The sequence below is a fragment of the Neoarius graeffei genome, chromosome 15 (assembly GCF_027579695.1).
Source record: "Neoarius graeffei isolate fNeoGra1 chromosome 15, fNeoGra1.pri, whole genome shotgun sequence".
Lineage (NCBI taxonomy): Eukaryota > Metazoa > Chordata > Actinopteri > Siluriformes > Ariidae > Neoarius > Neoarius graeffei.
The window spans coordinates 71,812,228-71,826,125 of NC_083583.1; the positions used below are offsets into that span (position 1 = coordinate 71,812,228).

The 13,898-nt window shown below is 43.0% G+C and overlaps 1 protein-coding gene across 1 annotated transcript in view; it reads right to left on the minus strand.

The window, feature by feature from the left end:
• uchl5 (ubiquitin carboxyl-terminal hydrolase L5) overlaps positions 1-13,898 on the minus strand; it is a 70,269-nt gene that overhangs the window by 24,665 nt on the left and 31,706 nt on the right. Inside the window, exons 3-5 of the mRNA XM_060941828.1 lie at positions 3,561-3,666; positions 3,077-3,202; positions 434-495 (exon numbers count right to left, since the gene is read on the minus strand). Of these exons, the coding sequence (XP_060797811.1) occupies positions 434-495; positions 3,077-3,202; positions 3,561-3,666 (294 nt within the window). The remainder of the gene's footprint in view (positions 1-433; positions 496-3,076; positions 3,203-3,560; positions 3,667-13,898) is intronic.

A 13,898-nucleotide genomic window follows, 5' to 3' on the forward strand; every position in this document is an offset into this window, starting at 1 on the left:
GGAGGAAGATTCTTTCGCTGACATCATATAGCTCCTCCTCCTCATTCGTCTCCTGGGTGCTGCAGCCCCATCAAACTTGCCCAAATAGCCGCGTTTATCATCATAACTTGTAAAATAGGCGCATTCATGAATTAATATATGGATCATCGGGAATTATTTTTTATGTTATAAAACATCGCCAAAGATGTCAAAAACGTGTCATCAGCCCTTTAAAAGTTGTTTACAAACAGAAAAACAAGAACTCTGTTGTGGCATGTCCAGTACAAAAGCATGTACTTTTTTTTTTTAAATAAATTGTGAGATAAATTAGCTGCACAATAAAAGTAAAGCATTGACCTTGACTTTCAGCTTGCTGAAACAACTTTCAGCGTAGTCTTTTTTTTTTTTTTAAGCATACATCTGCAAAATAATAGACTGGCTGAGATTTTTTTACCTGGCAAAGCTGTTGTGAACTTGTCGAATTACTTCAGAGTTACTGAGAGCAAGACCTTTCATCTTGGAAAGGAAATGACAAAAACAAAGAACATAGTATTCAAACAAAAAAAAAAAAAAATCATTTTCAAAAGAAAACCATTTAACTTGATCTTTTCACATTTTAAGCTTTTTGATGCTCAAATTTGATATGACTGGTGTTAAAAATTTGCATTGCCTAAATTATTTCATTTTCAATTGATTAAAATATTCAACTTCATAAAAGTATATCAAACAACCAACTAACAATCAAGTGTTTGAATGTGCATTAGAACGGAACATCAGAATGGTTAATCAGAATACATTCAACGTTAAAATGCGGAGCTCCTACACATGTAAAAGCTGACCGATCTGCTCCTTTTTTTTTTTTTTTTTTAACTGTTACACAATAATACTATTTATTTTATTTTGAGAAACAGAACATACTTCGACCCTAAATAAAATTGAATAGCTTAGAACAGGGCTTTTCAAAGTGTGGGGCATCCCCCCCAGGGGGCGCCAGAGTTCTTCAGGGGGGGCGCAGCTCGCCTTTGCCAGAGACAAAATGGACCGATTTTTAGTACCTAAAGCTACAGTGTTGCCCCTTTTCCACCAAAGCAGTTCCAGGGCTGGTTCGGGGCCAGTGCTTAGTTTGGAACCGGGTTTTCTGTTTCCACTGACAAAGAACTGGCTCTGGGGCCAGAAAAAACGGTTCCAGGCTAGCACCAACTCTCTGCTGGGCCAGAGGAAAGAACCGCTTACGTCAGCGGGGGGGCGGAGTTGTTAAGACCGACAACAATAACAAGACCGCGAAAGATCGCCATTTTTAAGCGGCGAGAAGCAGCAGCTGTACAAGTGCAAAGTCATCCATTATTATTATTATTGTTGTTGCTGCTGCTTCTTCCGCGTTGTTTTTGCTTCGATATTCGCGCCAAGGTTTATACAAACGTAGGGACGTAACTGATGTATACAGCGACGTAATGACATACAACGACGTAAGTGACATATACAGCGACGTAATGACGTGTCTTCTCTTAGCATCGCGAGCGATGGAAAAGCAAACTGGTTCTCAGCTGGCTCGCAAGTTGAACGAGTTGTGAACCAGCACCAGCCCCGAACCAGCCCTGGAACTGATTTGGTGGAAAAGGGGTACGAGTGAGGACACAGTCTGGGCCAAGCAAAAAACCAGACCCTCCAGGATTTCGCGATGTTGCGATTTGCAAATTCAACCAATCCCTGCGAGTTCAGGGCGGTGTTGCAATTATATCCAATCACCGCAACTTTCCCGCAAATTTGACCAATCGTTGGCGTCGTCTTGAGGTGACGTCGACAAACTACCTTCTGCCTTACTTCAGTGTATACGTTCAAGAGAAGCAGCATGTGCGCAGTGTTGCCAGATTGGGCGATTTCAAGTGCATTTTGGCGGGTTTTGAACATATTTTGGGCTGGAAAACATCAGCAGTATCTGGCAACACTGTGTGCGAGTCAGTGTTTATGTAGACTTAAATTCTGTTACTGAAAGTGTGTTATGTTTACAGTGAAGGACTGTGTGCACTTTACATTATTTTTTTTTTACTTAATACAAGAAATTAATGGATGCCAACATTTTGCCAAAATGGTATTTTATTTTCCATTGTTTAGGCAGCTTTAGCATCATACTGTGAGATTCTGTTCAAATTGTTGTTTTTCTTCTATGAAGCCTGAGACATTTATTTTATTAGTTTATAATTATCGTTTAATTTAGTCTTCAGGAGAGACTGCCTGCACACAGTACTAGTATTAATAGTTTTTTTTTTCTTACATGAAAGCTGAGGCATTTATATTATATTTTAAGGTAACTTCATGTTGTGCTGTGAGGTTCTCTGCACTTTAACTTTTGAACCAACAGGTGCATTTGGATAAGTAAACCCTATTTTTCTGCATTTTTGTAATCCTGGTAATCTTTTATATTGGTAAAGTTGTTTATAGGATCATTTCTCAGTGTCTTTGTTTTTTAATCAACAGTTTTTCAGTAATAACTTTAATATTTAACATACCACTCAATTTTAAATCACAAAAAGAGAAAATTGCAACAATTTCTCGCAACTTTCACTTCCTCCCGCAATGTAATCGCAACAAAAACCTAAAAAACACCGCAACTTTCATCGCAATTTTTTGGAAAACACCCCGCAACAATCACAAAAAAGGCCCACGAAATCCTGGGGGGACTGAAAAAAGAAGGAAGTATGACCACGATTATTTAAAGTTTGGATTTTCATGGACTGGATCTGAAGATGCTCCACTGCCACAGTGTGTTGTCTGCCAAGAGGTGCTAGCTAACGATGCTATGAGATGTTTAAAATGTGTAAAAAAAGATGTTTTAAAAAGCACAGATGTTTAAAATGTGTAAAAGAAAAAAATAATGTGTACAACCACCATTTTTTAAAAATACGAATGGAACATTAAGTATAGCAACAACAAAAATTGTGAGGGGGGGCATTGACTCTCCCACACTTTGAAAACCCCTGGCTTAGAATATTAGCAATGTCTGGAAACAGGAAGGATATAGTGGTGGTGTCGCAGCTATCAGCAGACTTTCTAACAGTTCTTATGTCCAATGACTTGGCAATAAAAAGATCAAACTTACTGCAGCATCAAAGCTTTGTGAGAACTCTCGGAACTCTGTCAGCGTTTCCCCAAGGTGCATGTCAGGATGAGAACAGTTCAGTAGCACACTGACTATTGCTTGGGTCGCACAAGCATTGTTGATGACCTAAAACCTCAAGAATATGAAGCTGGATCATTTCCCTGGCATAAGCATAAACCACACCATAAATAAATAGCACCACATATGTATAAAAGAATAAAACAACGTAATTCTACGAAAATAATCAACAGGTTGGTGTGAGGCATTTCCTAAACAAAGCAGTTACTCTTAACGTCACAAGGGTGATTATTTTCCAACAACAGCATATAACTATAAAGACAACACTATATTACAGTGAATACAGTAATATAAACCTGCAATTTAGCTTACTGTCTGCAGTTATAGAAGCTTAAATCAACACCTTCTGACCAATCAGAACAGATCAGCGCAGTGGTATAACTGCATAAAATAAGTCATAATATACCTGCTTAGCAAAAAAGATCTGGTCGAGTCTTGAGTCCTGCACGATTGAGCCAGCTGGTTCCTCACCAGGTTGCCATTTGAAGAGAAATATTAAGCCATGAACTGGTCTGGAATACAAAAGACAAAATCAAGAGATATTTTGTTGACTGATATTACACTGTGTTAGATTTGCCAACCTTGAAAAGGAACAATGTGTAGTCCTGGGTAACAAATCACTTGCACCGAAGAAAGACCAGTGTGTGTTATACGTGTAGTTATAACTCAGTGGGCTTGACCCTGCTGTTTGATTAAAAATGCTGGTTTCTGTCCTGTGCTGGTCAACATAGCCACATTCAGTTACCATTACCGTTAGTATTACAATTATTCGCAAAGCATTTGGAAAAAACGTGTCACCCTGTTGGAATCCGATTTAAAAGAGCACCTACCAATCCACAAACTCTGAAATAAGACAATAGAGTCAAGTTTCTTTTAGGATGCTGTGGCAGCAAGGGCATGGTCGAGTGTCAACTGTGAATGGCGATGAGGCAGGCTGAATCAGTAGGTAACATGATTAGGCGCACCTGTGTCTAATTACTGGCTGTCTATTTACCTGCGTCTTTCAGACAGCCATGAACGAGAGAGAGCTGCGACACCCCGTCGCGTGCACGCATGGTTATAAAATCACTGAAAAGTGGCAAAAACCACACACGCGTTCTGAAGCTTGCTTCCAGCTCCTCTGTTCCCTCAAAGTCAGAGAATTGTTACACTAGTGCCGAAACCCAGGACTGAGGAACGAATGCCACGATGGAGTCTGAACCAGCCAGAGAGCTCCTCCAAACGCTCACCAACGACCTCCACCGCCAGCAGTATGCCCTCATTGTGCTGACAGAGCAGGAGCAGCGATTCGGGGCTCTTCTTGAATGCCAGGCAGAAGACCAGTAGGTGACCTGGAGCTGGATCCAGTCAACAAGTGCTCTAGCGGTCACCCCTGTGACCAGCATGCCCATCCAGCTGGTCAAGATGAGGCCGCAGGACAACCCAGACACCTTCCTCAAGCTGTTTGAGTGTATCGCGGAGGCGAGCTCGGTGCCAACTTCACAGTGGGTGGCTCACCTATTGCCGCTCCTGTCGGGGTGGGGCAGCTCATGGCTCCACAGCTCCTGGCCACTAGCATACTGGAGGTACCCCAACCTGAAGTGAGCCATCCTACAGCGGGTTGGCACAACCCAGAAGAGCAGCGCCATCCCTCTCTGGCATACGGCAAAATGGGCCGGTTGTTTACGTTCGTCCAACAGCTCCGGGCCGCCAGGCAAGTGGGACATTGAGACCATCCTTGAGCAGTTTGTTACCCAACTGCTGAGCGAGACGTCAGCGTGGATCCGGTATCACCAAGCGGCATTGCTGGAGGAGACTGTCCGGCTCGCCAAGGACCACCCGACGGTGTTTCCGGGAGCAGGCGCTCTCAACTTCTCTGCTCTCTCTCTCTCTCTCTCTCTCTCACTTTCGCTTTCTCTCTCTCTCTCTCTCCTCACCCCTCCCCTACCTCAGCCCCATGAAAAAGGGGGCCCAATTCCCCTAAAACCTGCTCCCCACACCTGTGTCCATCCTTGTTTCTTCTCTTCCTTCTCCTTCTGTGCCACCATTAAACACCCGCCCTCTCTCCACAGGTGAATGCCTCCATGCCCACCAAAACAAAGCAAACCCGGGTAGGTCTGTCGGCATGGAATTGGCCCTTCTGCAAGGAGGCGGGGCTACCGATTCACAGCCCTGACGCACCACAGGCTTCTCCTGATCTGAGTGGGGGCATACAGGATAGTTATAAGGATTCAAGGGGGTACACATCAGGCTTTGGTAGATTCTGGTTGTAATCAGACCTCCATGCATCAAAGCCTGATTCAACGTGGGACACTGGGAAATGCAGAATTGTTGAAGGTCAAATGTGTGTATAGTGATGTACATAAATATCCACTAATGCCCGTCACTATTCACTTCTGGCAAGAAAAGCATAGTGTGGAGGCTGTCCATGTCAGCTGCACGGATGAGACAGAGTGGGGGGAGCTCTCTCTCTCTCTCTGGGGAGTCCATTAAGGGATTTCCCATTGGAGCAGGCGCATGACGAGTCCCTGGGACACGCTTTTTACAAAGTGAAAGTAATTGGTCAAATCCTCCAACCTAACTTTGCACTCTCCTTCACATATTTTTGTATCGTTAAGGATAGGCTAGGGCTGGGCGGTATATTGATATTACAAGTTATACCAATACATTTTAGAATGAGATGTAGATGGGACAATACTTTAATACCGATATATCTTTGATGTTGCATTATGACCACTTTTTTTTTTAGTAAGGCTGTCTGCTCCCCTCCCAGTCCATAGAAAGTAGGCAGTTTTCACTACACTGCTCATACTACCCACTAAACCCCGCCCCATGCAACTGCATGCAGGACTCTCCCTCTACTCACACAATTTTCCAGCAATATGGAGGCAGACATGGCACTGGTAATGTGGAAAAACTAGTTTCTAAGAAGGGGTGGGAGAAGAACACGTTTCTGTAATTTGGAGATATTCTGAATTCAGGACTTCAGATGAGGAGCAAAGCCAAGTCATCTGTAAAGACTGCCATAAGCGAATTTTATCAAAAGGCGGAAGTACTTCCAAATCTATTACATCATCTACAGTAGCACCACAAACTGCTTTACAAAGAGTGTGAGAAACTGTACGATGCTGTGCAGCCTTTAAGCCCTCACAGCCCATGAAATCTGCCCCAAAACAAAGCTCATTGCAAGCTTCGTTCAGTAGTGCTGTGCCTTACGAAAAGTCCCCACTGACGTGACAAAGGCAGTGGCCTACCACGTAACTAAATATATGGCTCCTATTGCAACAGTGAAACAAGATAGCTTTAAAAAGTTGCTAAAAAAATTGACCCAAGATACGAGTTACCCAGTCGCAACCATTTTGCAAGAGAAGCTCTGCCAGAAATATACTACGTTCCGACAACTTAACTGACAGACTTGTAAACACATTACATTTCAGGCTAACTACTGATATGTAGTCAGCTGTCCAATTATCAGCCAATACCAAACTTCCACTTTATCTCCAAGATCCTTGAAAAAGCTGTGGCACAGCAGTTATGCTCATATTTACATAGGAATAACATCCATGAAATGTATCAGTCAGGATTTAGACCTAATCATAGCACAGAAACAGCTTTGGTTAAAGTACTAAACGACCCACTGTTGGCGTCTGATCAGGGCTGTGTCTCGATACTTGTGTTGCTTGACCTTAGTGCAGCATTTGATACCATTGATCATTCCATTCTTCTGGATAGACTAGAAAATGTTGTGGGAGTTAAGGGAACGGCCCTCTCCTGGCTCAGCTCTTATTTAACCGATCGTTATCAGTATGTTGATATAAATGGTGATATTTCTAGACGTACTGAGGTAAAGTTTGGTGTTCCACAAGGTTCTGTCTTGGGTCCACTGCATTTTTCCTTTATTTATACATGTTACCTCTGGGTGATATTATTCGTAAACATTGTATTAGTTTCCACTGTTATGCTGATGACACACAGTCGTATGTTTCAGCTTTACAGAATTGAGGAATGTGTAAAGGACATTAGACACTGGATGCTTATTAATTTCCTTCTGCTTAACTCTGACAAGACTGAAGTACTTGTACTAGGACCACATGCAGCTAGAAGTAAGTTTTCTGATTACACAGTAACTCTGGATGGCCTTTGTTTCTTCACATGCAGCAGTACAAGACCCTGGAGTGATTATTGACCCAAGTCTTTCATTCGAAACTCACACTGATAACATTACCCGGATAGCTTTCTTTCATCCCAGAAATACTGCTAAGATAAGAAATTTAATGTCACTATGTGACGCGGGAAAACTAGTTCATGCTTTCGTTACCTCCAGGTTGGATTATTGTAATGCCTTACTGTCTGGATGTTCCAATAAGTGCATAAACAAGCTCCAGTTAGTTCAAAATGCAGCAGCAAGAGTCCTTACTAGAACTAGAAAATATGCCCACATCACCCCTGTCTTATCCACGCTGCATTGGCTCCCAATCAAATTTCATATTGATCACAAAATACTACTACTGACCTACAAAACACTAAATGGTCTCGCACCACAGTACCTGAGTGAACTTCTGCTCCTCTATGACCCGCCACGCCTACTTAGATCAAAAGGTGCAGGCTATCTGCTGGTACCTTGTATAGTGAAGGCTACATCAGGGGGCAGAGCCTTTTCTTACAAAGCCCCACAGTTATGGAACAGCCTTCCAAGTAGTGTTCGGGAATCAGACACAGTCTCAGTGTTTAAGTCAAGACTAAACATATGTTTTCAGCCAAGTCTTTTGTTAATGGTGTTTATGGGGTAAAGGTGTAGATCTGGAGGGTCCTCAGACATAGTGTTTTGGTAAACTGGGATGTATGGATGCTGTCAGTCCCCACTCGCTTGCTCACTCGAGTTTGTTGACGGTGTAGTGGCTGGCTGCTTTATGTCCCGGGGCTCCCTCATGCCTGTGTTACCTTCTGGCTCTCCCCTTTTAGTTATGCTGTCATAGTTAGTTGCCGGAGTCCCTGCTTGTACTCAGTGCAATATGTATACTGTTCCTACTTATTCAGGTGACATTGGGCATACCTAACAACCTGTGTTTTCTCTCCCTCTCTCTCTCTCCCCAAATCTGTCCCTCTGAGTTACATGTTGGTCCTGGGATCGAGATGCTGACCTCTTCTGCTCCTCGGACCTGCCTGATCCATCCTGGTGCCCTGTGTCTGGTTGGAGTCTCATCGCATCGCTCCTGTGGAGGACGGCCCCAAGTGGACAGTTGAAAAAGTCACACCTGGAGGATGCTCTGGACTCTTACAGTAATGCTTTTACGGCTGAGGACTACAGTTGACTTGCTAACTTTAGAACTGCAGTTGTCGAACAGTTTTGCACTCAAGTTTCCATCAATGAAGAGTTTATAACATCAACAAAACTGACTTCTTGTTAAAACTGTTAATGTTCTAGTCATGCTGTCTGTTGTTGTCCAAATGAGGATGGGTTCCCTTTTGAGTCTGGTTCCTCTCGAGGTTTCTTCATGTCATCTGAGGGAGTTTTTCCTTGCCACCGTCACCACAGGCTTGCTCATTGGGGCTAGATTAGGGATAAAATTAGCTCATGTTTTAAGTTGTTCAAATTGTGTAAAGCTGCTTTGCGACAATGTTCATTGTTAAAAGCGCTATACAAATAAACTTGACTTGACTAGACTAGTCAAGCCGCACATGCGAACAATACGCGTGTGTGATGGTGCATTTTACTGAAGGTTGGGAAATGAAAACTGCATGCCTCCAAACCAGCCATTTTCTGCAAGACCACACAGGGGAGCACATAGCCAAAGCCCTACAGGACACCCTTACTAACTGGAAGCTTGACAAAAAGGGACTCCTTCAAGCTGTCTATTAACCTGTCTTTGTGTGCCTTTCAGACAGCCAGGAAAAAGTGCTCTCACTTTTTCCTGGCTACGACACCCCGTCACATGTGCACGTGTCTTTATAAGTCAATGAAAAGCATCAAAATAAAAAACACACCTGTTCTGAAGCCTGCTTCCAGTTCCTCTGTTCCCCCAAAGTCAGAGAACTGTTACAGATCTCCATTTCAGAAAACATGTACTTCAACAACCTTTAAAATTTGGTTCCTCTTTCTACATCACAAGAGAATTAAACTGCTTTCACCACTTTCTACATTTCATGAGAATTATACTGCTCCCCAGTATTTTGTTGGTAACTCGCCAGCGCCCCCTATAACGATCCCACAATTCCTTGCGTGCTCCACCCGGATGTGACGTAAGGTGGAACTGATTTAACTGTATCGAGAGCGCCTCGATTCGTCCTCTCATGTTCTGGCTACTGGAGTGGTCGGACGGACTGTTGGCACGCTCGCCTACAGTGTTGAGACTAACTGCTATTGTCTGAGAACAGCCTGTTCAAATTAGTTTCGGCCGAACTTTTGAACGACCCGCTAAGTTTCAGCGATATAGTGGTTTTGATTCCAAACCTTTGCAAAGTTTAACTACAGTTAAGTAGTTTTCCACGCTAAGAGGCATTTGCGGACAGCTTCGCTCCTCTCAGCTTTTTCTCGTCGACGCATCACCGGAGGTTTCTCCTGAAGCACCGTGGGCCAGCTAGGCCTCCATCTCCCTGCTTCGTTAGCCGCGGTTGGACGCAACGCGCCGCTAACCTCCTCTCCTCGGACCGCGACCCTCAGCGCGGACATCGGAGAAAGAACTTCCATCGCATTGAGTAGGCACTTGGGCAAATTTTTAATTTGTAGCTTATTCAGATGGTTGTTAGGGTCATGTTTAAGCTTTGAGCTATTTAGCATACCCGCTCAGACACGGAAGGTGTTTGTTTGTTTTTATTGTTTGTTTTGGTTCTGTTTTTTTTTCTTTGAACTTGTTAGACAGGGTATCTTGCATGATATCTTTCCTTAACTCCATTGCTAGCTTTCCCTATCTGATTAGCAGCGCAGCGACAAGTTTGTTATTTTAAGCTCCGAGGCTAGACCGCTACAAGGCCTAGTTCTCTCCATCCAACATCTATTACACACACATATACACACACTCTCTCTCTCTCTCTCTCTCGTGTTGAGTTCTTTGCCTAGATAGTCTGTTGGAAATTGTTGTTAAGTGCAGTGTTTGGATCCAGCTGTAGCGTGGTCAGATTCTCCTTAGCAACTTATTGCTAGCTACCTCAGGGTGATACGCTAGCTCGTAGGCTTGTGTTCTCGACTAGGCCTGCAGGCGCCATTTTTCCGACGCCATTTTGATACCTTCCTCATTGAGTTACCTGTGATACGACACCTAGGCACTGACCGCCATTTTGTTCAAGCATTGCCAGAGTGGCTAGTCATTAGCATCTGCCCACAGATACCTACACAAAGCACACATTAGCCACAGAGCTAATCCTTTGTTCTAGGGTATTAGTCAGAAAAAGAAATTTACCAGTCAAAAATAATATTTTATATAATCCTGATAAGCGCCGCAGGTGCGAAGACGAGCGCCGCAGGCGCGAAGTCCCTCTAGGGGGGTCTGGGGGCATGCCCCCCCAGAAAATTTTTGAAATTTAGACTTCATTTCCTGCATTCTAGGACATTTTCAGGGTGAAATGGCGTGTAATTTTTGATCAGAAATATTGCATATTTTTACTTTGTATTTTTTTCAGTTTCACTCCTGAATGTATCAGATGTATGTATGGTGTTTGATTTGGTAACAAAAGTGAAAAGAAAATAAACAACAATGAATTGTATATAATCTTTTGATCTAGTTACAGTATTTAATAAAAAAAAAAAAAACCAACAGTATTCTATTTTACCATACCCCAATGAAACCCCCTTGTTAATCAATGTATCACACATACCTTTTCTGTCTTTTTGTGGAAAAACGAATCAGTTTTTGTCACATTCAATTTGGGGCGTTTGTTGGGATTCATCTTGATCCAGAAGAGTGAGTCAGCAAAAAAAAATGCGGTTCTCCCGCCAAGAAAGAGGAAACTACAACGCAGGGTGTTTGGCAATTTTCGACCAATCAGAATTCGCGATTTATTCAGTCCGCATGTTACAAGATTCAGTGCGGGCCAAAATGGCGGAAACGATGAAATATTCTGATTTTTCATTTCAAGTTTTCAGTATTTTTCGTATTAAACTGTGTTTCTTACGATTTGTAAATGATGGCGGAACCACACACGGACTGGCCATCGGGAGTAGCGGGAGTTTTCCCGGTGGGCCGGTGGTTCAGTGTGGGCCAGCGGAGAAAAAAAAAAAAAAAAAAACAGTTGCGCGCTGGCCTTTAATATGATAAGCAATGTTAACAGTTTCTTTAACAAACTGTTAACATTGCTTATCATATTAAAGGCCAGCGCGCAACTGTAATAAGCAATGTTAACAGTTTGTTAAAGAAACTGTTAACATTGCTTATCATATTAAAGGCCAGCGCGCAACTGTTTTTTTTTTTTTTTTCTCCGCCGGCCCACGCTGAACCACCAGCCCACCGGGAAAACTCCCGCTACTCCCGATGGCCAGTCCGTGTGTGGGCGGAACATAACTGGATTTATCGGATGACATGTGGGAGTATTCATGTGCGAAAATTTTCGGCATTATCGTCCGTTTCAGTATCCGTCTGTGTGTATACTTGCCCGTTGAAATCGGCAATCGCCCGTCAAATTTACGGGTGGACGGGTCTCTGCCTAATACCTTACTTTGTTCTATTTAGCTAACATTCCTTTGTTTTAGCTAACGACAAGCTAGGTCTCACACACACACACACACACACAAGGGATTCTCTTTTTCTATCTTTTTCTTTCTCTCTTTCCCTCAAATTTATAGTCCAGGTGTAATTGTTCCATTGTTTTGTCTTGTTATTACCTTTGCCGACATTGAATGTATTTTGAGATTATTATTATTAGTGAGTAGTAGACAAATAAACGCTAATAAAATTGAATTGCATTTTACTTGTTCCTGTTGTTTATTCACAAGGTCAACTATTTAGAACTCCTTTTTCCTTCAGAATTTAGCTTTTGTATACAACTGGGTTTCCCATCTAATACAGAGCTACCATTAATCTTGAATGTAACCATTCACGGTGAGTATTAAGATTAATAATGTAAGATTTTATGAGACTGATCTTTATTTATAAATTGATTAATTTAATTATCAATTATTACATAATTTATAATTTAATTAATCCCAATTCAACCTACATTAAAGTGGTGCCCCGTGTGAGGAATAGTTTAATGACCTTGTGAATTTCTCAACAATAACTTGTAAACTGCTGTATACCCAAAATCAACTGCCAAGGTATAACACAGATGACTTTAATGGTGAATCATTAACAGTGTGTTAATCACAGAACTGAAATTCAGCTGCCAACCACAGTTAGCTGATAAACTGGTTTAATTGATTAGTACATTAGAGTAATATCTAATCCAAGTACTTAATTAATATTATTAATAATAATCATTATTATTAACTAATTATTAATTGAGCTAATTAATACAAGTGAAACATTAGTGAAAACAAAGTAGCTAAGAAACCACATCAATTATTTAGCAACTTGGATTGAATTAAATTCTAACCTAATCAATCCCTAGTATTAATTTCCTTTAAGTTAATACATTTCGAACAAAATGTCGCGTTCCCCATCAAGGGAGTCAGAAGGGCCCCTCCTCTCGCTCTTCGACGTTGTAGGCGATTTAGGCCAAGTCCCGGAGGATAGGAGAAATTACTTCTGTGATCTGGACCAAAAGGCTCGCTTTGATGAAATACACATAGCCGTTAGGGAACTTAAGGAGCGTACTATGACTCTCCCAGAAGGGCTACCCAAATTGTTCATGATCTACTATAAGGAAATGGAACATGTGTGTATGACCCTCGAACAAGAGAAAAGAACACTAAAACGACAACTGGCCGAAGCTCAAAGGAGAGCAGAAAGCGCGGAGAGTAGCCTCGTGGGCCTGAGAGCCACACAAGATGAACTAAAGCGCGAAATAGAATACCTCAGAGAAGAAGTGACGCAAGCACGTCGCTCAGATGAGGGATCGGCCAAACCCTCCCAAGAACAGAGTTCCGCTCTGGAGGAGGAAGAACCTGAGCTTAGAACGGTAGATCAGACACCGCACTCAAGCTCAACTCGCGTGAAAGTCGCGCGATCGCCACCTCGTGGCGCTGGGAGTTTTTACTTTACTCCCCACTACACCCCCTCGCGCTTCAATATCGCTGCAGCCTCTAGCCCGCAGAAAACGCCGCGCTACGTACCCTCAGACTCCTCTGACGGAGAGGCCGCCTACAAGCCGAAACGCAGACATAGGCGATATGAGAGCAGCTCAAATAGCGAAGACAGCGAGGACCCCTACGGGTCAAAATCAAAACGCCTCGTCGCAGAACGCAAAACTAGGATCCGCCAAATCGACGTCCTTGCGAAAGACATAGAGCGTTTTGAGCCGGAAAATCATAGACACCGAAGCGTTAATGATTATTTCCGGGAAATTGAGCGTAGCCTCCTGGACCTGCCAGAGGCTACGTCGCATGAAAAGGCCAGACTAGTCTGGAAAACTTTAGGTAGTGGCGTACGAGCATTCGTTGAGACCCTACCGCAGTCAGTCCTCGACGACTACAAGAAAATACGTAAGTACTTGAAAGAGGAATACTCGTTGTACGAGGATGAGACTGCTGCGACGATGGGTGCCATTCTAATCAGACAGAAACAAAGCGAACACCCTCGCGAGTACTACCGTCGGCTCCGTGCAGCGTACTTTCAGGGCAGAAGCGAGCCCGGGCTAGAGGAAGATCGTAACTTCAAGTCCCTCTTCCTCCATA